Source organism: Takifugu flavidus, chromosome 3 (assembly GCF_003711565.1).
Source record: "Takifugu flavidus isolate HTHZ2018 chromosome 3, ASM371156v2, whole genome shotgun sequence".
Classification (NCBI taxonomy): domain Eukaryota; kingdom Metazoa; phylum Chordata; class Actinopteri; order Tetraodontiformes; family Tetraodontidae; genus Takifugu; species Takifugu flavidus.
The window spans coordinates 2,046,607-2,073,187 of NC_079522.1; the positions used below are offsets into that span (position 1 = coordinate 2,046,607).

Genomic DNA, 26,581 nt, shown 5'->3' on the forward strand with positions numbered 1-26,581 from the left:
GGTGACCACACTTCACCTGGAAGTGCGGAAGGAAGCCCTGAAGAGAGGAGCGCCTCACGCTCCAGAGGTGGCGGCGGCGTTCCGCAGAGGGGAAGCGGCTCACTGATGCAGCCTTATTGGAATAAAGAGCCGCGTCCACCACAGTCGGCTTTAATAACGCAGCGGAGCGTGCGTTCCCGGCCTTCCGAAATGTCAGCGGAACTCCCAGAGCAGCCGGCCGGATCCACTGATTTATTACCGCCGTGACGCCTCACCTTTACATTCACATACATCATCGGAACGCTGGCAACGGCGCCCTCCATCCACAATCCGTGGACGGAAATAGAAAGCAGTGGGAAACAAAAGGGTTGGGAACGGGAGCGAAGGTGCTCCGTCAGATTATCCGCCGACGATGACGCAGGAGTTTCTGATAAATGCCGACGCCCCCGCGAAGACTCGCTTTAATCCTCCCGTTTTATCTCTTCTCCGAGCGGAGCGAATGTTCCCATTCAAGCTAACAAAGACAATGGAAGGAGGCTCGTGGCTCCTGGATCCCAAACCCGCCTTCTCCCTCTGCCACTCCGGCTCCCCGTGTTGTCGTGTAAGAGAGCTTAGGAAGGCTTTGGGGACTCTTTGATGCTGCACTTCTCCTCGGACCCGAAGGCGACGCCTCCGATATTCCCTAATCTGGAGAAATCTCCTCAGATTGTGATGCAGAAGAGACAAAAGACGCGCGCGCGAGGAAACAAAAACAGACCCGACGGCGGAGGGAGCAACCTTCCGCCCCTGAAAGCAGAGAAAACAGATCTCATTATCCGAGAGGCTAAAACTGGATCCTTCTGTTCTGATATGAGACCCAGGTGCCAGGAGCGTGCGCGACTGTAGGCGTGGATCAATGCGAGGGATCAATTATTAGCTGCTGCAGTGATTACCGGAGTTTAAGTGCCCCCCTCCCCCCTCACACCCCCCCGTCCTCATTTAACTACCCTGCATGAAGGATGGCAGGAGCCAACTGGCTGCAGAAATGAGCCGAGCAAACACAGAGATAAGGCCTAGTAAACATGTCAGCGGCACATAATTAAGCAGAATAGCACCAGCAGCGATAAAGCCCCCCCCACCCCTGCCCCCCCACCCCCCACCCAATACCCCCCTGAATCGTGTGCCAGATACAATAAAACCCTCCTTATTAATTCTCCTTATGCTCAGCTCCTTTTAAATCCGCAGACCTATATTTTTAGGTTGCCGTGGTAACGGCATGTGACGAGGAGTCCCTGTGGTTGCGAGAGGAGCGATACATCCAGGCGGGATTTTGTTTTCCCCTTCCCGGCCGGGCGCCGGGAGCTTATTGGATCGCCGGACCCGGTTTGAAAAGCATCGAAAAAGTTCCGCTTAATTCCGCCGAATCATCGCGGAATATGAGCTCGATCGGAGGAGACAACCGCCCGCCGCGCCAACGTTAGCGCGTTAGCGTACTCACGGATGTTGTCGGTGTTCTCTTGCACGATGTCCGTCTTCAGCAGGTTGTCCGCCAGGACGAAGGCGCCCTGCTCCACCGTGTCCAGCAGCATGGTGGCGGCCCGCAGCTGCTCGCCCGTGCTCAGCTCCCTCCACGCCGCCTGGGCCTGCGGCTGCAGCAGGTTGTTGACCGTCGCCACCATCGCCTGCGGGGCCCAAGTCAGCCGGTTAGAGGGCGCCATTGATCGGCGGCGTGATTGGGGAGGAGGGGGACGATGGAGGTGAGGAAGGCAAACAAAAGGAGAAAGGACGAAGCGTGAAAACGTATTTCCAAGTCGAGCCTCCGGACACGGAGCGCTAACGTGTAGCAGCCTGAAGCTACAATAACACTCAATAAGTTATCAGGTTGCTTTTGTTACCTTTTATCTGCTACAAGAATTAATCATGTAAATGAAGCAGAGCGGCGGCGCGCGCGACTCCGGGCCGCCTCGTCCGCCACTCCGGGCTGGAGTCTTTAATTGGAGTGATTAATGCTCCTCCATTCACACCCCCCCGGAACGCCGAAGTGCTAAAGAAAAGACGCTTCCTTGGAGGTAAGAGTTTTTATCTGCAACGGCTCCACGTGTCCTCCGCCGACACGTTTACACTTAAAGCAAAGGCTAGCGAAGGGCGTCCGGTTCCCAGGAAGGCTAGCTAGCATCGCTAAGGACAGTAGCCAGAAATCGGCGGCGTTTTTGCCTAAAGTTCGTCTCGATCTTTGCAATTATTGAGCGGAATCTCTGCGGAGAGGCTCTTCTCTTGATCACCGGATCGTGGAAGGTAGCTTTGGCGCCGCTGCAAATTACAAAAGCGGCGAGCGGGATCGTGCGTCGACGGCGCCGTCTCAAATTAATCCCTGATAACAGTGGCGAAGCACAAACAGCACGTCTCGCCTCAATTACGGCGCCGCCGCGGTGAGACGGCGGCCTGATTGTGCTCGATGCCGACGACACCATCTGCTTTTCTCTTTCACTGAGAACACACACACACACACACACACACACACACACACACACACACACACACACACACCTGCAGACAAACCCACGCCCGCGCGCACGTGCACCCCACAGCCAAACTTGAGGATCTTTGATGTAATTATTCATTATCTGCAGCCGCTCTCCAATCACACCTTTTGACATTCAGCTACCGGCTGACGTCGACTCGCTCTCAATTAAAGAGTTCTTTTTCTTCAGGCGCTGACATTTCGTTTCCTTTGTTCACACGAGAGGAGCCCCCCCACCACCACCCCCCACCCCCACCAACCAACCCATCCCCTATCGAGCTTATTAAAACACCCATGCTAATTCAGGGAGGAGATTGACAGACTCGCCGAGGCCGCCTCCCCTTTCCGGCAGACGAGTGTGGACCCCCCCCCTCCAAAAATATGGCGCCGATGTTGACGTTCACTCCTTTAGCACGGGTGGTCAACGCAACCACGCTAGCGCGACTGCAGCCCTTCCTCTCGGACTCTCGGTCGGTTCGATTTAGCCGTTTTAACCCAACAAAATGTCTGTTGTGTCAATCATAACAGTCACGCTAACGAGTGCGAGAAGAATTATGTGGGGGGGGGGGGTCTGGCCTATGCAGTATCCACGACTAAATCTTGTTTTTATAGGAAATAAAGTCATTGTTCTTTCAAGTCGGTGGTTTTCCTGATCCTTATTGTGGTGCTAAAGCTAATCTGATGCTAACTAGGTTACAGAAAACGAGAGGGAAAATGTCTGGTTGGTAAGAAAACGCTTAAAATTCACATCGGAGTGAAGTATTTTCTTCAGAGGCTTAATATATTTACGGCGAACCAGACCTCCGCCATGCACCAGATGCCTGCCTGGTTTCTGTTTGCCGCTCCTCCGCGCGATACATCACTCGGATTGGGAATCTTGTTCATCTCTTCATGCAGGCGGCGGCGTAATTACATCGCAAAAAAACATTGGCCTCAGTCTGCAAAATTTCATGAGGAGCAGGAAGCTAGAAGATCATCTCCAGCCCCCTCGTGCCTAGAAAGTGAGTGGAGGAGGAGGAGGACGAGGAAGAGCAGGAGGGGGGGCAACCAGCCCAAATGCCGTTAGCATCGCGGCGGTCTGTGCAGCCCAACTCTGAGGGACACGACTTGCTAATATTGCAGGAATCAGCACTGCCACTCCAACAAATGTCGCGGCTAAGCCGCTGCTGCTAATTTTAGCTTTTGTGCCGGTGGATGTTCTTAAAACTCCGTGGAGATCCGTGTGGGACACGCTAACGACGGCGTGGGACACGCTAACGACGGCGTGGGACCTGCTGGAATCTTCCACCTGCAACGGGGAGGATGACCGGGCAGCGGTCGGAAGGAAGGGGGACATTAGCCCGCATTTGGCTGGAGTCCAGAGTGTGTGTGTGTGTGTGTGTGTGTGTGCGCGCTGATTAATGAAATGAACTGGGGGTCTGGAAGATTGATACTGGCTGAGGGCGATCTTCTCCATGACGGTGTGTTCCTGGACCATTTGGTTCTTTTCCCACGTCTTCCGGCGTGACGGCGGAGGGATCTCGTGGGTTTATTTTCCGAACACTGTCACATCTCCTGGGATTGCTGTTTACGATTCCCACTGGAAGGAGTTGAAGAATTCCAGCTTTTCCAGCTTGTACAAGCACAGTTACGGTTAAAGGTTCCAGCTCGGAACGTTTGAAATCCCGGCTCCCTTTGAGCGGTTTAACAGCTCAATTTGACATTCTTGATCCCAGAATTCTTCTGGACCTGACAAAACGGTGAACAAAACATGTGAGGAGGGGGTGTCCTGGGTCCGATCGCGATCAGACACCAAATGATCTCTGATACGGGAGTTTTCCAGGTCCCGTTGGGCTGATGGGTGCGGTCCGGTCACATGTTCTCCACTTCTGGACCTTTTTGGGTCAGGACCCCAATAATGACCCAATGTTCCAGCGCTAACGGTGACGACTTAAGGAGGCGTCCTCATCGGGACCATTGCGGCCCTCCCCCTCCCTGCAAATTTTGGAATTTTTATCCCCGCATCAAAACAACCTTCCTGCAGGGGACGGCTGAACTTCCGATGCTCTCGAGCTCGTTTTCCCGCCGGCTAATCTCATTATGACGCGTCGGAGTTTGGCGACACTCAGGAATGACGCAGAATTTGGCACGGAAGGTTTTTTTGCACCGTCTGGAACTCGTGAGAGCCTGATTCCACCCCCGTCGCGTCACTCGTGAGCCCGGGAGCGTTAGCATCTCGCGGCTAAAGCAGCAATGTTTTGGAATTCTCCGCTGACCCTTGAGAAACGGCTTCTAAACTCGACGAAAGCCCCGTCGGGATGCTCCTCGGCTCATTGAGACGTCAACCTTGACGAGTGCTTTCACTCCCGACTGCATTAGCCTTTGTTTTCTGCAACCGCACCTGCGCCGGCACAATCTGTCTTTTCCCAAAAGTCCCAGAGAAGTTGGCGACAGTGGAGTGACAACACAGGCGGCTAATTCGCTCTGCTAATCGCACTTATGACAATAACAGGACCCCACCGAAGAAAGTGTCCCTAATGGCTATCAGCCCCTTAAAGACCGCCGCTAGGCACAGCCTCCGCTAACGCGTCTCCCCGAGGTCGCAGATGTTGCTACGGTGTTATTGTTTCAGCTTGTCAAGCTAGCGCTCGGTGCGGCTGTTTTAGATTTCGCTGACCCGGCGAGGGATTTCAACCTCCTAGGAAGTTCACAGCTGAGCAGCTGCGTTTTCTGCTAATGAGCAAACGTTAGCATGCTAACACAAACAGAGTGAATTAAGGCGGAGAGCGCGGGAAGCAGTCGACCTGCTCAAGGGACTCCCGACATTAAGGCTGGCGTGTTTGTCTCGTTTCTATCAATAAAGATTCAAAAAGAGCTGATTTACTTCGCTAGAAAAGAATTAGCGGTAATGCTAGTTAGCTTAGCCCTGTAGCTTGTAACTGAAATCACAGATCATTGTTTCATCACTCACTCTCACACATCACACAGATAAATCCCCCCCCCCCCCCCACCGCGTACGTCATAGAGCAACATCTGCTCCTGATGTGCAGCTTTATTGGAGCCATCTGCAGAAAAGACGGGCGTGACGACTCACTTCGTAATCCCGCCGTCAAGCTAGGACTGATTCTGATGACAGGTAAAATGTCCCCCCGGGGACCTGCAGGCAGCCTGAGAACAGCTGAGAGCAGCCCCCCCCCCAACTGGGATGCATGTTTAATTCAGCGGGGAGGATGACGACGATGAGGTGGAACCCCGGTGATTTTGAGCTACACGCTAACGCTAAGTCGTTCTGGAATGACGCGACAAGCAGGTTTTTTTTCTGCTGCTGTCAAAGATTTGAGGGGAAATTTGGGAATAATGGTGGAAGTGAAGATGTTAACAATGAAGGGATGGGAGGGAATGGCAGGAGCATGCACAGGGATGGTTGGAGGGTGTCGGGAGAGTCCGGAGCAAATACCTGAACATAAAACCGGCACGAGCGCTCTCGCTTCTGCAGCTGCAACCGGGAGAAAATGCAAGTTAGCACAAAGACAATCAAACAGTCAACAAATCGACAGCAAGAAGTTGGAAAACAGTCGGATGAAAACGGTTTGTACTTTTCACTGGGGAGAACTCTTCAGTCGGCAACAATTTAGCTGGGCTGAAAGGCCGTTAGCTCAGCAGGGCTAGCAAATCATTTAAATTAGGGCTCCGATACGAAGCGCATCGCCAGCAGAGCTACCGTTTGACAGTAACGCCCCCCAAACTAAATCATGTCAATTAGCCTCAAAGAGTTCGACATAAAAGACGACGCCACATTAGCCAACAAGACTTTTGACCGCCAAATCTGCATCGATCTCTCGATCCTTCCTGCGCTCGGCTAGCGTTTAGCGCGCTACTGCGGCGGCGGCTGTTGAACTGGATGAACTCAGGTGGCGAACATCAGGAGCGGAGCGGAGCGGAGCGGACCCGTCGAGTCTCCGGCGGGTCCTCGGGGACATTAGCATAGCAAGTCCACCGCGAGAGCTCCAGATGCTGCCAACAGCGTATCAAGGGACACGAGAAATAAAGATCAAAACACGACCCTTGACCTGTTACCACGCTAGAGCTAGGCTGTTTTCTTTCAGTCGCGTTTAGCTTTTAGGGAAGAAATCATCCGATATTCTCGATAAGAAAAACTCCTCGGTGTGAACTGACATTTCCCGTTGGCCGCCTTTCCAGCCTCGACTCGCCAGCGCAGGAAGACCGACACTAAAAATCTCGATGGGACATCTGCGCCTGCCGCAACCAAATAAAAACGCCGTTCGGGGAACAGGTGTCCGCGTTCCCCGACGACTGAAGCCGTTCCAGCAAATTAACGACTGACATTTTGGATTCCACTGATGTTAGCTTATCTGCGGGCCGCGCGGCGCGCTGTGATCCCAGGAAAGGCGTTAGCTTCGAGCCCAGCAATTTTAGCTACTTTTTAAAATGACGGCGCTTTGATTTTTGAAGAGGTCGAACCCAAAAAAATAATCCAAATAATCATTTTAAATTGTTGTTTAGAGGTAAAATCTGTGTTTTTAAGGTAAATATGTAATTAGCAGTGCACTAAGATGAGATTCATTTTATTTCATGTTGATATTCCAACTGTTTTGGACTGGATCCGGCACCTTTAGCCTGCTTTTCCTTAATCACCAGAGCGTATTCACCATTTTTACCGGATGTCATTGAAGGCAGCGCGGGCTGCTCTAATGAGCCCAGACCCGCGGACGCCTCGGCGGCAGGTTCTCACCTTGTTGAGGCTCCGTGCGGCGCTGTCTTTGCCGCCTGGCGTGAGGTTCCTCAGCTGCACGTCGAGGAGGTCCACCAGCTGAACCATGGCCTTTACCGTGTACGTGATGTCTCCCGCCTGGAGGTTCCGCTTGGTTTGCTCCGCCAGCTCCCTGGCGATGACGGCAGCCGTCTCTCCAGCTTTTATCTGAGCCAAAATAGGATTAGCAACAAGGCTACGAGTGCTATGAAAGCGGACATGTGCATCCTTAAAAGGAACGCTAATCGTTTCCTTCCTTCGCGGCACTAACGCGGCGAGCTCGCGCTCAGCCGAGCGACGCCGTGGAAAACGGTTTGTCCAGAAGCCATTATGGAATCAAACATCGCAGGAATTTCCCCAGGTAGCTTCGGAGCATTCGGAAACGATCCGGGGTCGCCGTAGTGTGGCGGGAGGGAAGCGGCCGCTGAAGGTTTGTCTGTTTTACTTCTCCTCTCACGCCTTCATATCGTATTAGAGCTAAAACTTTCAACTCATTTTAATACATGTATTTATCTGCTAGCATGATGTGCTAGCTACTGATGTGAGGCTAAAGGCTAATCGATGAGGCAAAGGAAAGGAAGAGGAACCTTTCAGTCCACATTAGGACCCTTTTGTGTCTTTATTTTTCACTTATGGCGCTAAAGCTCGCTGGGCTTCAAACCCCATCAATAATTAGCTTTCCCGTTTGGCTAAAACCACGTGGAGGCGCTAACACAAATAAAAAGAGGAGAAAAATAAATTCCACACAAAAGAGATTTTTCCCCCGGACGCGTGGAGGCGTCCAGCCATGACAAACTCCGGAATAATGTGACCATTATTCACTTTCCTCGGAGGGAACGCCGTTTTTTCCGAGATTGGAACCGATATCCCGGAGACGCGGCGACACGCTGGAAACAGCCCAGCTGTTACCTGATCCGGCCTCTGGATCTGCGGTTCCAGCCAATCGGGCCCTTTAAACCGGCCTTTACAGAGGGACCGTCTGGCCCTCCCGCTCCCTAATGAGGGGGGGAGCGGGATGAAACGCTCCGTTTTCCTCCCCCTCATCTGTTGTCCTTCCTCTTGTTCTACTCTTCCTCTCTTATTTTCCTCCACTGGGCCGCCTGGTAACGAGCGGCGCCGCTCGCTGACGATGACTCTACGGCTAATGAAGTGCCAGATGTGCGTTCGGCATCTGCGCCGCGTTGATCTCCGCGCCCGTTTCCCGTTCTTCACACGTACGGCGCCAATTTTTCCTGGCTAATGATCCGTTAAGAATGTCCTTAAACACGTGCACGCATTTTTTTTTTCCTATTATCGACGTTGTGATTTCAATTGTGCGCTAGCGGTGAATAACTTTGTTTTAATTAGTGGCGCCATGTTACCCCGTTACCATGGCGCCACTTCAGAGGAACCTGGTGGTTTGTTCCCCAGCAGCTGGTCCATCGCCATGTTTCAAAAGCTACGTGTTAGCGTCTGTGCCCTGGAGCCACCAGGTCCGACCTGTGAACTGAGCGGTTAACAGGATCCAAAGAACAGAGCCAAAGGCCCCTGACAGGAACACGGAACGGACAACAGGACCTGGGTGGTGACCTTGGTACCTTTTGGCTGATGAGGTTGACCCATGGGGAGGTGCAGTTGCTGAAGTCGGGCCCCTGGGGGTCCCAGTATCCGTCCGGACCCACACAGGTGTAGGAGGCCACGCCTGGAGGGAGAGAGGGAGGGTCAGTGGGGGGCAGCGTGCTAGCGTCGACAGCTAAACCCAGTGTCAGGAAGGCTCTCATCCCATTCAAGTCAGATTGGGAAGAACCAGGAAGCAAGAAGGTGCCGATCGGGAGAGGCAGCGGGTCCCGCCCGTCCTTGTACCGGAGGGGTGGAGCTTGGGGTGGGGGGGGGGGTGCATGTGAGGCCGAGGCAGCCGGCATCACCAGATATCAATTTGACTGACATATAATTTCCTTCCCGGTCCACCTCGGACAGCCGCGCCTTTGATGGGTTTATAAGATAAGGGACTCGGTCTTTCCTCCTGGGAAGGGGGGGGGGGGGAGCAGATGGAGGAGACGGATCTCCGGGAACTTTCAGAGGAAGCTCGAAGAGCCGAGTTCTGCACCGCAGCTTTGAAGATGGCGCTGGGGGGGGGGGGTCTTCTTATCTCTCTATCTCTCTCTCCATATGACGGCTGTTAGGGGGGGCTCAGCAGGTCGCCTGTACCCAGCGTACGTGCATGTGCACGTGCGTGAGCGTGCGTCACTTTGTCAAAAGACCCGAGTCTGAGCCCCAACCAGGCTCCAGTGGCAGGAAGAACATGCGGGGGGGGGGGGGGGGCTCCTCCTGACGGCTCTGCTGGTCTAGGGGGCAGGAAAAGGCCGGGCTAGCTAGCTGCTAACGTGAGGAAGAGGGTTTGGAGCGGAACTAATATGATCGCTAATCAATAAAAGGCTGGCGTGACCTCCGAGGCCTCAGCCGCCATCTCGCTGCCACCTTCTCGAAAAAACGTCCATCTCTGTCGCCGCCTCATCGGCGTCAGCTGTCAGAACAATCAGCCCCCCCAGCCCCCCCGCGGCCTGGGCTCCATGGGGGGTTCCGTCGTGCGAATGCCACTCAGACACTTTTCAATCACCAGACCCCCTCCAGGGGTTTCATCTGCATTCCCTCGCATATCTTTTGTTTGATGCTAGCGTTTGTTAGCCAGGGTTAGCGTTAGCCTCCACCAGAAATCTGCTCAAAACTCACCGATCGTTCCAGGCGGACACGGCATTCTGGACACGAGGCCTGGCTTGGTCTTGGGCCAGGAGACGTCCATCATCAGCAGAGGACCGCAGTACTCCGTCCTCATTGTGGGACCCTTGGATGAAGGAGACTCTTCGCCGTTGTCCTCCGGGTCCAAACCCTCCACCGTCTGGACGGGCGCCGCCGTGGTCGTGGTCCGCGGCCAGTAGACGATGGGGGTGGTCGCAGCAAGCGTCTTGGCGGTGGTGGTGCTCCTGCTGGTCGTGGTAGTCATGGCGATGGTGGCCGGTCGGGCGGTGGTCCGGGTTGTCACAGTGGTGGCGTCCATGTAAACCATGACGGAAGAGGACGTTTCTGGAGGAAAGAGAAAAGAAAGACGTCAAAAGGGGTCGGCAACGCCAACACGCCGAGTCAATGCTTGGACGTTTAGGGACAAATTGGAGGACTTCTGTCCTCGCCATGGTCGCCCTCGAGGCCCAGCTTAAGCGGTTGAGGACGAGAACCTTCAGGACGGAACACAAGAGGACAGAGTTCTTCCTGTTCTTCCTGCTCCCACATTAGAGCCCAGCCCGGGTCCTGGTCACCAATCACTCCATCAGCTCAGCTCCATTAGTGTCCCTCCTCCCGGCTCGGGCCGGGCCCCCAGACCCAATTAAAGGCACCTTTTACCAACGTGAGGAGCGAGGGCTCGTGAATATCCACCTGCAAGGCCCAGGAAGGCTCTTTTTCCACCTTGATGTTCTCCAGTTGGTGCTGCAGTGATGTTTCTCTGTCTCAGCGTGGAGGAAGCTAGCTCGCTAGCTAGCTCGCTAGTCAATAAGTTCCCAGGGGAGGACGCTTCCTCATAGCCAAACAGTCAAACACGCAACTTGGGGCGGTCACCGCCGCGGCGTCGGCCAGGATGCAATTATGACGACAGACGTGACAAATGGGCGGCGCCTTTAGATGAAAGGGATTTAATCAGGGTGAGTTTCAGGTCGGCAGGTCAGAAATAACCCGTCTATCAGGGCTTTCTTGCCCCCCCCCCTCCCCGATAGTTTCTCTGCGTAACGAGGCCACATAAACGAGCACCACAGTCAGCGAGGCACAGACCCGGCGTGCCGTAATGACACGAACCCGCCTGCTATCAGCGCTCGCCGATTAGCAGCGTTCGCACAAACGCCTTTGATTAAATAGGGTGAAGCCGCCGCGAGAGCGCCGGCTGATTGAGGATTTGTTGTCTGGAGCCACAAAGACGGCAAATTAGGCGGTTTTCGGGATCGGCGGGGGTCCAGGACGCTCCCGCGGAGACGCTCCACCAGGGACGGGGGGAGCAATCAGTCTAACGTCGCCTCAAACATCAGCTGGAGTTTTAGTTTGAAATTCCAAAACCGGCCAATCAGAGAGCATCATTTGGATCCCGGAAGCTCTTGTTTGACAGCGTCCATATGGAGACATTCCCAAGGACACCGGCTGCTTTCCGGTTTATTTATCCTGTTTGCGCAGCATTTTTGACGATAACCCCCAAAACGAGTCGGGACGGAGCATCGATTTAGGAGGGACGGCCGGAGACCCGGAAGAAAGCTCCCACATCTGAAGATTCCCGGCTCGTATTGAGGTCAGCGAAGGTCACGGCGCAGCGGCTCGGATAAGCTGGCGGCGCCGAGGGTGTGCGGACGGGCCCCCGACGATAAGGGACTTACTGGCGCGGTTCAGGTGGCCCAACCAGGACGGGTCCTGTTTGTGGCCGGGTTCTGCTGCTGCCAGAACTGACAGGAGTAAATAAGCTGCAGAGGAACGCATTAACCCTGATTTAACGGGAGGCATAAAGAAGATAAATACCACGGCGGATTATGTATTAGGCTTTAAAGTGATACTTTTAAAAGAAGCAGCAGCATCATTGCCCTTAGTTTTCAGGACATCCCATAACTATGAATTAAACGCCGCATTCATAAACTCTGAAGGGTGTAATTTCACACTTTAGTGTGTTTTCTGCTAAAATACAGCCATAATTTGTCCGCTAGCACGGTCGGGAGGAGGTAAATACCGAATATTATCCCGGGAAATAAAAATAGACGATATCCGACTGGATCCCGGTTGTTTTGGGGGATCTTCCTGGCGTGACAAGCGCTTGCTTTTCCAATCAGAAAGACTTTTATTTCTCCTCTCTGGCTTTTTACCGTCACGCTATGGGTTCAACCCAGGCTGGAAACCCCAAACATGAACCTCCGAGGGGGGCCGCCGCCGTAATGAGCGAGGAGATCGGGAGACCGGCCAGATGTTGGGATGCTAGCTACCAGACAGGAGCCGCCGACGACCGTGCGTCATCTGTTGCAGGAACCCCCTGAAACAGATGCGGGGAGTCTGTTTCCACCTCGCACACGCGCCGCTTTGTGCTTGGTTTCAAAGCGTTCATTTATAAGTAATTAGCCTCTCCCTCGCCGCGTCCCGGAGCTCGTGGCTCCCACAATTAGATAAGCCCACTCCACGTCGCCGCGGGAAACCTGCTATTATGAAAAGGATCCGTTTTGTATGACTTAACGTTTCCGCTACCGAGAGCAAACTCGCCGTCTGGCAGAAACTTCTGCAGACTTGAGATCAAAGGGAGGGTTCTGGGGGGGGGGGGGGATTGAGCATCAGACTCCTCCAACCTCGTGCTGAACCCAATTACCTCCAACTTTTAGGATTTGAACCTTGCGATGGCCACCTGCGTTCTTTTCTCTAACCACCGGGACGTTCGGGTTCTGGGACGTGTATTTTTAGCCCTAAAAATACCTGAAATCCATTTCTGTAATTACGACCTACTCCCGGATCCTCAGTAATCACGTTAGGACGTCTGAGCCGGTCGCCGCTGTTGCTTCGCCGCTCTATTTGTAGCCATGCTAAGTAAAACAAACCCTCCCAACGCCACAGACGAACAGACGAGGACTAGCTTCCCAGCTAATCCGCTCCCTAATGTTCATGTCCAACACGATGCCCCGTCTCCTCTTTCACCCACGTGAACGGACGACGTGCGGGGGGGGGGGGGGGGGGGGGGGGTAACACGATGATAAAGGAGCGGCGGTTTAATGGAGCTTTTCTGGACGGGCCGGCAGATCCATCAGGAGGTGGAGAGTGGACGCAGCCAGACGCTACGGACGCTACGATATCATCCGACGTGACGAGGGGTGGATGGATGGAAGCTGGGGGGGGCGTCTATGAAGGTCAGCCCTAGATACGTGCTCACATGGATGGAAAAGAGGTCAACGACACGTGACCATTTAGGCAGACGTGTGATGGATCCAGACTGGACCAAAGTCAGCAATGGTCATAAAAGCACGGTGAGATTAGCCCCGCCCACATACCGCGCCGCTGCTCCTCCGCGTCGTTCGCCACGTTAGCTAACTTCAGGGCGTGTCTCCGACTGATGATCCAAGACTCTGGAAAAGCAAGGAGACTTAGAAGGAAGCGGCGGAGGAGCCGGTGGAAGCTGCTCCAGCCCAATGTCGCGGTCCGGGCCCGCGCACGGCTCTGGACAACGCCGTCAAAGTGTTCCTGCTTTTCCATTCACCTTTTATTTAGTCTGATCGCCCCCGTCTGATGCTGCTTCTTATTTCAGCAGAGAAATAGGATGTCAGCCGAGATGGATGGGGTGCTGGCCCCAGCTGAGGGATCGCCTGCCACCCCCTCACCACGCAGCTGATCTGTATATGATTCCCGGTTCGGAGCGGCGCCCGTGATGGATGGCCAATCCTGATGAGGAATGGCAGACGGAATCATGTGATGTATAATCGGGAATCACGCAGAACAAATGAACATGCCACATTCTAAACCGCCTGAATCATGAGCCCGCGCGCCAAAACCGACAGCCGTCGTTCAAAATCCCGGCGCTGGGAGCAGAGCGGGAGCGCCGGCGCGTCTTTGCTCCTGCAGCGATTTGATTTTTGAGAAACTTTTCAGCAAATTCTCCTCACACGAGGGAGCGTGGCTTCGAGGCGCCGACAAAGAAGTCGCTGTTCCGGGGCTAAAAATCCAAAGCCGCGCCGCTAACAGAGCTCCATTGTGTCGCGGTATTAAAGGGTGAGCAAAAAGGTTGCGTGCGTGCGTGCGTGCGTGCGCACCCATGTGAGTAAAATCGCTCCCAACTCTAATCCCAAACCTCGCTCCTTCCCCCCAGAGAAAGTTGCCCTCTACAGAGGTGCGCCGGGCATGTGATGAGCGCGCAGCCTGCAAATAAGCATGTAGCCTACATTTCTAAGCCTCCACATCAAAAGGGCTTCGTGCGGCATGCAAACGAGTGTTTCGGCGTGGGAGCACGGAGTCGAAGTTGCTAAGTAAGGTATTAGTTCAAGGTTTTAAACCCAGTAGTAACACGTTTGCTGAGATTAGCGTTTAGCCCTGGCAGGATACAGGATCTGCTACAACAGGAAGTTGCCGCGGCGGCCGGCCGGATCGCCTACCTTGCTACACAAACCGCTATCGGCTAGCTGAGGTGCGTGGACGGACAAACTAGCCAACTCATAACAATCAATCAAAACGTCGGTGAGAATTAGCTTGTGTAGGACGGAGCAGGTTCCATAGGATTAATATAAGCCTGACTTCCTGTTTGGGATGAGCAAGGAGACAGGAAGCAGTGTGCATCCTTCCCGTCGTGAGAGGACGTGCGGGGCGCGATCTGTGATGCTGAAGCAGATAAGCACTTCAGAGAACGGTCGGACGGCTTGTTGAGCAGCGAGGCGGTCTTCCGATGATTCCACACACCAGTTGTCAGGAAAAAGGAAGCGATTTTTTCAAGGGTGATCGCCTGGTTATGAGCTATTAATACGAGCTGCCTTCTCCGGACGTCACGCAGCGCTTCCACTTGGGAATATCTTGGGAATATCGTGGGAGGATGGGCTCCATACATTTGACACAGTTGCCTTTTTTACAGCGGATGATGTTGGCAATTCCAGGACTCGTCTTTTCCTGCTCCGGCAGCAGACATTTTATATCTTTCGGCTAATAACTTTTGGGGCTGCACTTCTTTTTTTTTATCACCAATTTGTGGAATTTAATTATCAGCGATGTTGTCATGGAAGCACTCCTGGGCATAGATCATCTGTCCTTGAAAGCAGCATGTTTGGGTAAAAGATTTGCTCGGCCTGTTAAGGAGCCTCACTTCAATTTAGATAATTGTGGGAGGTTATAAAACGCAGGAAGAACGATGAATTTTTCAATCTGCTCTGAACCCAAAGATCCTTCGCGAGCGCTTCAATAAAACATCGTTTCTGTGCGGAGCTCCTCGCGGTGCCCGGCGCTCTTTAGCGTGCGATGCGCCGCGACCCGTGACGTTAGCAAGCGGGCGCAGCTGCGGGCTGGACCGCATCCATGTGTGGCCCAGTTCTCCCAGTGAGCACGCTGAGGTGACGCATGCTAACGGTGGTGGAAGCACATCGAAACACCGTCGCAGACATTGTGCAGGATTGCACAAGAATATGCTAAAGAAATAGCGAGCTAACTCCCCTTTCCCCGACGACCGGGACAAACCTGCAATCTCAAAGGTTCCTTGTGCCATTAAACCCCCTCAGAATGTCCTAGTTTGGCTCGTTACAGTAAAGCTTTAGCTAATTCCCAACAGGAATTTCGCCAAGCCGCTCAGTTACTCAGTAAACATCAAACGGTAAAGATGCCATGAAGATCCGTGGACAACGTGCACAACGGCATTTTGAAATGTGCACAATGTGCTGCAAATATCCAAGGAAATTCCAAGACTTTTGATCTCTAAAGTCACCTGAACTGTGATCAGATCAAAGCATTCCGGCCAGATCAAAGCAAATGGAACCAAACCCAACCGCGGTGAACGGGAAAAAGCGAGTATCCAGACGGTTCAACAGTTTTCTCTCTCCAACCGCGGCTCCATTCACGGCTCAGCCCGGGGTCGACCTCCTGACCTTTACAATGAGGCGGCGCTTTGCCCGTCCCGTTGATGTCCAAGCGTCCGTCTGTGGGCGGCGGAGGCGGCGTTTGGGCCCCGGCTCCACCGCCGTCGTTACCCAGACGCTGTTTGGAGAGCAACGAGACGCACTTAACTCCAAATTGCATGTTTTCCTCTTCTGGATCCGTTTGCTCCGGGAGTTGATCAAATAAAAGGCTTTATCGCTCGGCAGTCACTCCGATCCCTCTTTCATTCCTCCGCTGTCTCTTTATCTGACATTTATATCTCTTCTCCAGCTCCATCAATCCACTTAATGCAACATTTTACTATCCGTGTCCATGCGGCCGCTGCTGCAGCGAGCGTTGTGCCGGCCAGTGAAAGGGAACGTCGCATTCAGGTTGGTGCAGAAGAGTCTCGAAAATATCATAATTGGGTTAGAAAAGCAGCCGGCAGAGGAAAAGAAATCAGCCTTGAAAGCAGCAGGAGGAACGGGCTCAGGAGGAGAACGCCACAGTCGAATGAGTTCTGACATTTCTGAAGGCAAAGACAAAAGGCTGCCCCCACCGCTGCACGCCTCCTTTAATTACAAAAAGAACAATGTGGCGGATAAATTACGCCTTTGAAACTTTTATCTGAGCGGCGCTTCGGCAAAGATCTGCCAGGGTGGGAAAAGGCTGGGCTGGAGGCCGGGAGCGCCGCTACAAAAGATACTTCCGATTTAGAACATGGACTCGTTCTGGTGTCGGGGTGTCGGGTCGAGGCTAAAGGTGCCGCGTTTCATACGTTTTAGCTACGTACGGACCACTTCCTTTCAGGAAACCAATTAAAAACATTCAGAATTAACACATCCAGAGCGTTCCGCTCAGGCAATTATCACCATCCCACGTCGTCTCAAGGTGATGCCGTCGCCGATATTCTGTCGACTTTCATTTTACGTCTATTTGTAAAAAAAAAGCATCAATAATCTGAGCTGTTAAAACCAAAAGGATTAAAGTAAAAAAGAGAGTAAAACAAATTGAAAAGTAGAGAATTTCTCGGCTCACTTCGGTGACCTTTCTCCCGTTGACGAGAGCATCCGAGTGTCTCCCGTTGGGAGCTTGTGGACGCGCGTCGAATGGAGACTATTAAATCTGTAGCAGAAAATAAAGACTGGACGTTGCTAGCGTCTAAAATAAAGAGCCTTACCGAGCCTGTTGTCCAGAGCACCGAAGTCCAGAGAGTACTTCACCACGTGGTAGTTGTTCCACACGTACAGCAGGTTGTCTCTGGGATTGTAATCCACGGCAGCGATGTACTGGTAGGAATTCGGGAAGGGGATGTCCAGGAAGCCGTCTTTGCTCAGCTCCGTGTTGTAGATGTAGTCGATTTTATTCCCCGTGGCCTCGTTGTCGTCGTCCTCGTACACCGACTTCACCACGTACAGGATTCCGCAGATCATGAAGGCGTTGGAGGCCGAGCGCTTGTCGTAGGCCGTGTCCCAGGTGCCCTCGATGCGGAGCGTGTAGGGATTGAGCTGGCTGATGACCATGCGCCCGTTGTTCTGCTCGGTGGCGTAGATCACCCACAGGCCGTTCTCGTCCACCGCCAGGTCGATGTCCGACTTCCCTCCCCAGCGATACGGGGAGGTGTCGTGGTAGTTGGCGTTGGCGATGATGGCCTCGCCGCTCTTGATGCGCGTCCGGAGGTCGAACTTGACGATGTTGCGCGTGCGCTCTTTGTTGAAGAAAAGCGCGCCGTCGTAGACCACGAAGCCCGTCCCGTCCACCCGGTGCGGGAGCTTGTAGGTGGTGGTCGGCCTGCCGGCGACAAAGTCTTCTTTGGAGGAGTATTCGGTCAGCGTGTCGGTGCGGTACGGCGTCCAGGGCATGTAGTAGATCTTGTCGGAGGCCTGCAGGGGGTCCTTGCACCAGGCGCCTGACTGGTGGTCCGATTCGAAGAGGTGCTCGCTCTGGTACACCCTGCGCAGAAGCCCCGGGCACAGGAATACTGAGGAGCCAAAAGAGGGGAAAGACAAGCACAGAGTTACGTTGTCAGGCAGTCACAGGGGCACCGGAGGGCGGGGGACTAAAGGTCAAAAGGTCATTCAGCTCTGTGGGATGTGAAGAAAGGAGTGGTGACGCCACGCCGTCCTCCGGGTGAGTTTGAGACAGCAAAAAAAGAACAAATGTGCTTCATCTGAGTGATCGGGGACGGTGAGATGCAGGAAGATGAGACATGACCAAGTCCAAACAGGGCAACAGACGCTTGAAACAGTTGAAATTGTCCTTTTTTGGGCGGAAGCTCGTGGCTGATAGAGCTGCTGCCTCCAGAACAAAACGGAAAACAGCGTAATTACATCACCTGTTTAACGATGGCCTGTCCATTATTCCGGCGGCGGTGTGATTTACAGCAGCCAACAGCCAAACCCAATTACACCTGAACCGGTTCGGAGTCAAATCTGATAAAGGCGTCTGGAGGCCGGGGCGGCTCAACGGCCAGAGCTCATTTGGGCTCATCGCGTATCGTATCGGACCGATGCATTTGTGATAATCGGCTTCTCTGGAAACGTCGCATGTGGATTCGGGATTAGGAAGACCAGATTCAGGGGCACTAAAGAGTCAGATTAACTGCACTAAAATACCAGTTAGGATGAACAGAGAGCAGGAAAAAGCCTCAGTACAAAGCTGGAACCATAAAAAAAGGAAAAGGCCCCCAAGTAGGTGGAACGTTCCGGAAGATTCCAATGCGGTCCAGTACTGACCTGTATAATTCTTTATTATTCGATCAATTCAATCAATCAGAGCAGGTTTGAGTTAAAAACAAACTGCAATATTAATATTTTGGTGTTTTTTTAATTAAAAAAACCATTTCCACGCTTGTCTTCCTTTCTTAAGCTCATGTGCAAAGGCTCCGTTGACGGTATAATCGGCCCGGAGCCTGAAGTCCTGACAGGTTCTTGCTGCCGATCTAACGAGAAGGAAAAGCACGGCGCTCCGAGCAGAAAGATGAGAAAAGCGACAGCGGCAGCAGCGTCTTCCTTCTCTTGTAATCTCTCACGATTAAACATGTTGTCTAGCTGCGGGAGAAAAATGTCGCGAGACGCGTCTCGCTGACACGTCGCCCCGCCACGAACCTCAGCGGCGGCTCTGCTAAAAGCTAACAAGCTCCAGATGAGTTGCACTCAGGGTACGAGGTCGGGTCGGGCCGCATTAGTGCGGCAAAACGTCGGAAAACTGTGTTTTTAGCTTGTAGCCGACATCCGAAAATAATGAAAGAAGCAGGATAAAAGCAAGCGCGACTTTCATGGGGAATTCCACCAAAAAAAAAAAAAAAAAACGCCGCAGCAGCAGAAAGTTTCACTGATTATCTTTGACACACTTAAGATAAACTCATTAATAAGTCAAAATATGAACAAAAGCCATTTGATGATTGTTTTAACGATTCCGATTTTCATATTTGACTGAAGTGCAGCTTTATAGATTTGACAAAGCTGCGTTCAAAACATCTCCTGGGACGCGTGATGTGAAGCTCCGACGTGTTCTGGGCTCCTGCGGCGCTGATAAGCTGAGAATATGGCTGCTATGATCAGGTGTGTATTGACCGGGGGCCCCTGAAGGTTACGGCCGTAGCTATAATCAAAAAACGCTGACAGCTTATTGGACTCATATTGATTAGTCCCCACCTCCTGCTCCTTTAATATTTTGTTGCTGATAAACCAGAGCTGGAATAATCTTAGTCATAATGGGAGATTAAAATGTCAACGTTATGGGGTTTTAGCGAGGAGCTGGTCCGCGGTGACCTTTTTGCAAAATAACCGCCATTATTATCGACGCTGTTGATGAATCTCCAATGAAAGCTAGCATGATGCAGAATGATTTGCGGGCTGCGGCAGATTAAGTGTGTGAGTTTTGCTCAGATTTCCAACAATGTTTGGGAGCCGGTTTCATTTTCCCCATGAACGCCGCGTTCGACCGCGGAAATGAGCCGTAAAATGAGCGCCAAGCGCTAAAAACCCGCCGCGGCCACCCGTCACCAGCAGAAACGACAGACAGAAGAATCCGGAGGACTCGTATGAAGATGCAGATGAAAAGGAAACATTGTTGGCATTTAGTTACCTTTTTGTTCCACTTCTATTTTTAGGCATGGAAGGAGAGAAAGAAAGAGAACAGGTTATTCATGCGCTAACTGGGAAGGCTAATTCATACTGTAACAGTCACCAATCACAACAAGGGGTTAGCAGAGCAACACAAGAGCCTGTTGGGAGAAGACACGTTAATCACATCGTAAACCCAGTAAACACAAATAATTCACCTTCAGCGCGGCTGCGGTGGGGAGAAAAAACTCTTCATCCATCCTCTACTCTTCAGAAAGGAAGGTTAAAGTGGCCTACATGTGTCAGACGAGTGCTCGGAGAAGCCAAGTGTAGCATCGCGCTACAGCTGGGAGGCTAACGCCCGAGGACGTGTTGACCTTCACCTGCAACCGTCGTCCAACTGGGGCGACAAACGAGGAACGTTGAGGACCGGCTCGCAGTGGGACGACCGGGATGACCCGTCATGTGACATCTGAGCTGGTTCGTCCGTGTCAGGAAAGGGCGGAGCAAGTCACGCCAACCAGGTTGGACAGCGCCACGCGGAAGTGCGACCTCAGCAACGCGTCTCAGCGCGCGTCGCGGCAGGATTCCTGACAATTAGCAGCGAGCCGCGGCTCTGCCGCTAGGGCCTAGCGCGACAAATTGGGATTGTTTCCTTGATTTCCACTCTTCCGAGCAGGTTGACTGCGGTTATTTCTGTCAACAGTGACCTACATTTAAAGCCTTCTTGATTCAAGAGGCTCATCTCGTTGAAACGCTACCGCGGCTACCGCTTCTTTGCTCTCGCCGCGCTATTACATCCTCTCATAGCCGCGCTTTTTATGTCAGTCATGGCATTTTGCCGGTCCTGTCCCTTCCCCTCCAGTAATCCCAGTTCTAATAAGAGAGGATTAACCTCTGTTACCAGGGCTTACAAGAGCCCTCTCCTCCAAATGGGGACGGCAGCAGGCTGAGGTATGGAGGTCAGAGGTCAGCGGGTGGGGTAAAGATTGAAAGATGGGAAAGTTATTAGCGGCAGACGATGTTAATGCGGGGCAGTGAGCCAATAACAAAAGAGCGGGCGGGGCGGGGCCTAAAGGAGGGAGCGGCTTTCAACAAGTTGGTGGCGTTTGCCAGCCCATAATACTCTCCCCTGCTCCAGCACGGCGCCTCATCAACAGCACACGTCTCAGCTGTCATCCGGGCCCAATAATTCCATATGGAGCGGGCAACAATGGCTCCGGGCTACATCTGAATCACCGTTACTGGCAGCTCAGAGTTGCCAATAACGCGGCCCCGCCGCGGACACATATATCAAAACCGAGGGACCGGTCAAATGTCGCCGATCGAAGCCTCTTCCCTTCCCGTGAGCGCCGACCACACAACAGGGACGGAGCGGAGGCTGGCATTTCTGATTGAGCGCTCGCTAACTGCGGCGAGGGGAGAGGAGGGTAATGATCTATAGGAAAAGGCATTAGCAGCTGGGATGTGGGAAGAGGTACACAAAGCGGTCGCCGGGGGAGATGGGGCGAGAAGGGAGGATTGGGATGAAATCCCTGACACGGAAACGCAACTCCGAGGGCTACGGAACACGACACGGCCCCGTTACTTGATTGCGACTTGCTTCCGGGTGGAGGGTCGACTTCTCCGGTTAGTCAAAGACAATTTGTTTGCGTCGCCCGATCCGCGTTTCCCTGCAAACACGGCGGAGCGAATGACGCCGGGACGCAGGTGCGGTTGGGAAAGGGAACTTCCGAATCCCCTGAAACATCCCAGCTCTGTCTCGCTGCCTTATTGGAGGCGACCGGAATGAAGAAGCGCGTGATCCGACATCATTTCGGGATCCTCCAGGAGACACGGCGGAGCGTGCTGTTGCGTCACACGCCGGGGCCCCGGAGGCCCACCTCCTTAAACGCGACAGGACTGGAAAACTGGAATTTTGTGTTGAGCACAAACAGCAGCTGTTCCCCTCTGATCCAAAGAGATTTAACGAGGACGCGGTGCAGAAGGTCCTCCGGGTTTTTTCCCTCCATCAATTCTATTTCTCCGGAAGGGCCGCAGACAAAACGCATCCGATGATCGTCTCATTTAAACATCATCTAAAAATACAACTCATGGAAAGAATCCCCTCAACTGGGATAATGAAGATGGAATTAATGGTATCACACACACACACACACACACACACACACACACACACACACGCACGTGGGGGGGCTGAATATTATGGATTTTATTATCGTGAACGAGGCAACAAACAAATGAGTTTCATGATAATGGAGGGTTAAGAGAAGTGGAGGAAGTGGCGATTCCAGCCGTTCGGGAGCCTCCCAGTGTTTGGTGTTAGCATGCTAACGTCAGCAGGTGTCATCAGTGCTCGTGTCGGGAAATTCGTGCGAGCGGACGAGCTTTTAAAGTGGGAAACTTTAATCAAAGTGGTCTTTTTTTCCCGCCTAACAACAGTTACTGCCAATAGGTTTTCCGAAGGTCGCCGACCTTTTCAATCATTTGCGCACTCAAACCTGGAAGCTAATCACAAAGCCCGATACGGAGTCTGGACCAACATCTGGGTCACAGATAGTGTGGATCTGATATTATCTCTATTTGCTGTGCGACTGGACCTTCATTCCGCCCATGTGCGAGCGTGAGGCCACGTGAGCCGCGGCTACAGGGGGTTCATTTGAAAAATTAAGGCTCCCCAATTTCACACTAATGCTTGAGAGGCATCACAATGGCATCATTATCCACTAATAGAGATTCATGGTTGGAATGGTGGCATTATTCCCCCCCCCCCCCCCCCTCTCTCTCTGCTGCAGTACAAACCCTTTAATCCCATCAGGTTTTTAGTTAGTGACACAAATTACGGTGATTTGAATAGCATGTGGCTACGGGCGGGGGAGGACAGGCGAGCCGCCATCCCTCTCCCTCTCCTCTCCCTCTCCCTCTCCCTCTTCATCTTCCTCATTTCTCCCCTCTGTCATTTCCCTCCGCCGGCCCTCATGACTCTCTCAGACCGTCATTACATGTTCCATTTCTCAACACCCCCCCTTCAACCACTTGTCTGCTCTCTTTGTGCTCCTTTCACATGCTTATCCAATCTCCTGCTTCCCGCCGTCTCTCCGTCCCCACTGGGAGCTGCTGTGCTATCTCATAACCTTGACAACGCCGTGTGTCCTATGTTTGTCTCTCTTCGAGGGACAGGTGCAAGGACTTGGAGCTCATCCCACCTCCTTGCAGCCGGGAAAAGACATAAAATCAAAACTACAGCTTGAGCAGGAACAACATTGCTGCTCCTCCTTGGAAATATCCTGATTTTCAAGGACCTTGAACTCGGGAAAGGAAACGTATGGCTGTGAGGGGGCGGGGCTATTTAGGTAGGGGGAAGGGATTGAACAAAGAGCAATAACAGCTTTGATTTGTGGGGTGATCATTAACAGGAGCGACCCCCCTGAAGAAAGCCCCGTCTAATTAGCGCCATATCCCAGACCTAGAGTGTGTGTGTGTGTGTGTGTGTGTGTGTGTGTGTGTGTGTGTGTGTGTGTGTGTGTGTGCTGCAGAAAACGCTGAGATGAAAGCTCTGCTTATGTTACATAAATGAAGGTCTTGTTCAGCTGGTGGGAGAATTGAGTCCGCCGTGCACGCTGCGCACATTTCTGTTTACGCAATAAGAGCAGGAAGGATCCCGCGTGTGTATTAGCGCGCCGCCCGAACAAGAAGCTGATAGATTACAACAGCTTATGCAGCTATTAGAGGGGGGAAACAGTTCCTACATGTCCACATTCACCCCTTTCACACCGTCATCTATCTACCCTGGTGATCAGAGCCTCCCTGCACAATTATCTTGACTCCTGAATTGGAAACAACAGTTTTGGGGGGGTTTTTCCACCGGTGTTGCATTTTTTTCCCCCTCTTTCACATTAACACACTTATTTAAAGGGAAATGGAAGCGGCCTCGGGCTAAGAAGCAACAAAGACGTCCGGTCCTGTACCTCTGCTTATTGAATCGTTCACCAGACACGGAAAATCGCACCGCTTACGCCCGTTAGCCAATTAGCTTGTTGAGTGTAACATAAATACATTAAACTGGCAAACACGACCTCCGGAGAACTGCCGCCACTGCGAGGTGTCGTGGCCCTGGTTTCATGAAAGCCACGTAGCCGCCCTCAACCTCGCTAACTAAACGAGCCATTAGGCACGACAGCGGCGGGCTTGGCCCGAGGCGGCGAGGAAAAGCGAGCGTCCATCATGGCCGTAAACGCCGTTGAGTTTAGATTATTGCCCCTCTGGTCTGCCTCCGTGCATCCGGCCGCAACTTAAATCTATAGGTCAAACTGTTATCTTCATCGCGGCGCCATGGCAACCACCAGAAGAAAGAAAGCGGCGCTGCCATAAATTCCCGCCTGCTTATGTTGGGGCACATGTGGCGTTCACCTGGACGCAGCGACACCCGACAGGAGCCTAGCATAGCGACCCGTCCGGGGCGTTAGCGGCATCGCGACATGTGATCTCGACAAACGGGTGAACGCTCCCGAGCATTTGAGCGCGGAGCGATGGGGGCGTGGCTCGCCGATAAATCTGCTGTCAATATGTCAGCAGGCCTAACGAGGGCAGGCTGGAGGGCAGACGTCCCGACACAATCTGCTAAGTAGATTTACTGATAGCATCAAAGTGATCTACTCAGAGAAAGGCAAAAGTTGCTGCCAAATCATTTAAGGAAGGTGGCGCCGCCCGGGAAGGTAATTCTCTGATTATCTCTGGTATGAACGTCCAAAAAATCTCCCATCAGTCACGTTCAAACCACTGGCGCTACGTCGTAGATGTCAGCAGAAACCGCAGCGCCCTTTAGCCGTTAGCATCGTGTTCCCTGCTAATGATTCCCCCAGTTGGAGGAGCGTCCTGGTCACACAGGTGGCGTTTATCTTTAGCGTGACCACTAGATAATGGGCCCTCGCTAATCGCGCCGCGTTCTGCTCAGGCTGCGGTGTAAACGATAGCCGTGTGTGCCGGGCGCCGATTTCACGGTTTCACCTGCCAGCACAGAAGGACGAAGATTGGTAGCAGGTGTCGGGCGAAACATGCCAAAACAATCAACTCATTACTCGCGGAGAGCGCCGCAAACCTGTTAGCTGTTGATATTATTAGCAAAATGAATTAAAAATCAATTAGGAAAGTTGGAAGTGAGAGAAGATGACAAATTGCACGGGAAGATTGGACGAGGTGAGAGCAGCGAGCCGCTCAAATTGGAAAAGCGATAGCGTGATTGTAAGTGCTGGCGTGCAGAGAGTGAAGGGGTTTCAGACCGGCCTGAGCTGGATCCCAGCGTGTCAGACAGGCTTTTACACCGTCCTTATTAGCCGCAGACAGTGGAGGGAACTCGCCACCTTCCAGCGGCTCCTCTCGCCTCCTTCCCTCATTTCCACCGTTAGCGTACCCAACATGCGCATCTAAAAGTGTCAGTCAAACACCTGAACACCAGTTTGGTGAAAGCACACGTGCGATTGTGACGACAGGAATCACATGGCCTCGGTTTTAGCCGCTAGCTTTATTGCTAATTCGAATGAATTTACACCAGAAAAGCTGCCGTATTAACGGAATTAGCCGCACCTGCTGTCGGCCCGTGCAGGCGGAGGGAAATCAACAATTCTCCCCAATTATATTTCCTCTCCTTTTTTTTAATTACAAACGCGTCTCTGGTCCAAACAGACCCGCTAATTAGAAATTTTGTGAATTTTCGGAGATGGTCTCTATGGTAACCAGCCTGGAAAGGGGACACGATTAGGTTCAAATGTATTTTGACGAATTCTAAATCATTTGAAGTGGTTGAATCGTCAATCATTGTTGAATTTGGAACTCGGTGCAGCACTCCCCGTTGGACGTGACTTCGCCGTGACTTCGCCGTGACTTCGACGTGACTTCGCCGTGACTTCGCCGTGACTTCGCCGTGACTTCGACGTGACTTCGCAGTGACGTCGCTGTGACTTCGCCGTGACTTCGCCGTGACTTCGCAGTGACGTCGCCGTGACTTCGGCGTGACTTCGGCGTGACTTCGGCGTGACTTCGACGTGACTTCGCCGTGACTTCGACGTGACTTCGACGTGACTTCGACGTGACTTCGCAGTGACCTCGCAGTGACCTCGCAGTGACTTCGCCGTGACTTCGCCGTGACTTCGAGGTGACTTCGAGGTGACTTCGACGTGACTTCGCAGTGACCTCGCAGTGACCTCGCAGTGACCTCGCAGTGACCTCGCCGTGACTTCGCCGTGACTTCGAGTGACTTCGACGTGACTTCGACGTGACTTCGACGTGACTTCGCAGTGACCTCGCAGTGACTTCGACGTGACTTTGCCGTTACTTCGCCGTTACTTCGACGTGACTTCGACGTGACTTCGACGTGACTTCGACGTGACTTCGAGGTGACTTCGACGTGACTTCGACGTTACTCGTGCTGCCAGAAGTTTCAAATTTACGTCCAAAGCGAAGCTTTAGCACGGCTCCAGGTTTAATGCCCCCCCCAGTGGGCAGGTTTGGCCCCTTGCCTTGACCGAATCAGTCAGTTTGACACCGAGTCTCCATAAGCATCTAATTACAGAGGGGAGATGTTCCAGAGGAGCAACAACAAACCTGTCAACAACGGTCTTGTAGCGGCAGCGGCAGGTTGGAATGCGCTTTCTTGTGTGACAAGTCTGAGAATTTGGGAGGCCACTGAGGGGGTGTAAGAGCTTC

At 52.8% G+C, this 26,581-nt stretch overlaps 1 protein-coding gene across 38 annotated transcripts in view; it reads right to left on the bottom strand.

Moving 5' to 3' along the window:
* LOC130522329 (adhesion G protein-coupled receptor L3-like) overlaps positions 1–26,581 on the bottom strand; it is a 123,306-nt gene that overhangs the window by 26,207 nt on the left and 70,518 nt on the right. For 14 of the 38 annotated variants that reach the window (XR_008949596.1, XM_057026545.1, XM_057026549.1 and 11 more), the window contains 7 exons: positions 19,901–19,916; positions 16,993–17,801; positions 9,939–10,289; positions 8,807–8,910; positions 7,212–7,397; positions 5,916–5,954; positions 1,457–1,640 (listed from right to left, as the gene is read on the bottom strand). Coding sequence is in view for 37 of the 38 variants with exons in the window: in XM_057026545.1 (XP_056882525.1) it covers positions 1,457–1,640; positions 5,916–5,954; positions 7,212–7,397; positions 8,807–8,910; positions 9,939–10,289; positions 16,993–17,801; positions 19,901–19,916 (1,689 nt within the window). In the remaining variant the exon portion in view is untranslated. The remainder of the gene's footprint in view (positions 1–1,456; positions 1,641–5,915; positions 5,955–7,211; positions 7,398–8,806; positions 8,911–9,938; positions 10,290–16,992; positions 17,802–19,900; positions 19,917–26,581) is intronic. The other 24 variants (XM_057026569.1, XM_057026566.1, XM_057026567.1 and 21 more) reach the window with 5 other exon arrangements.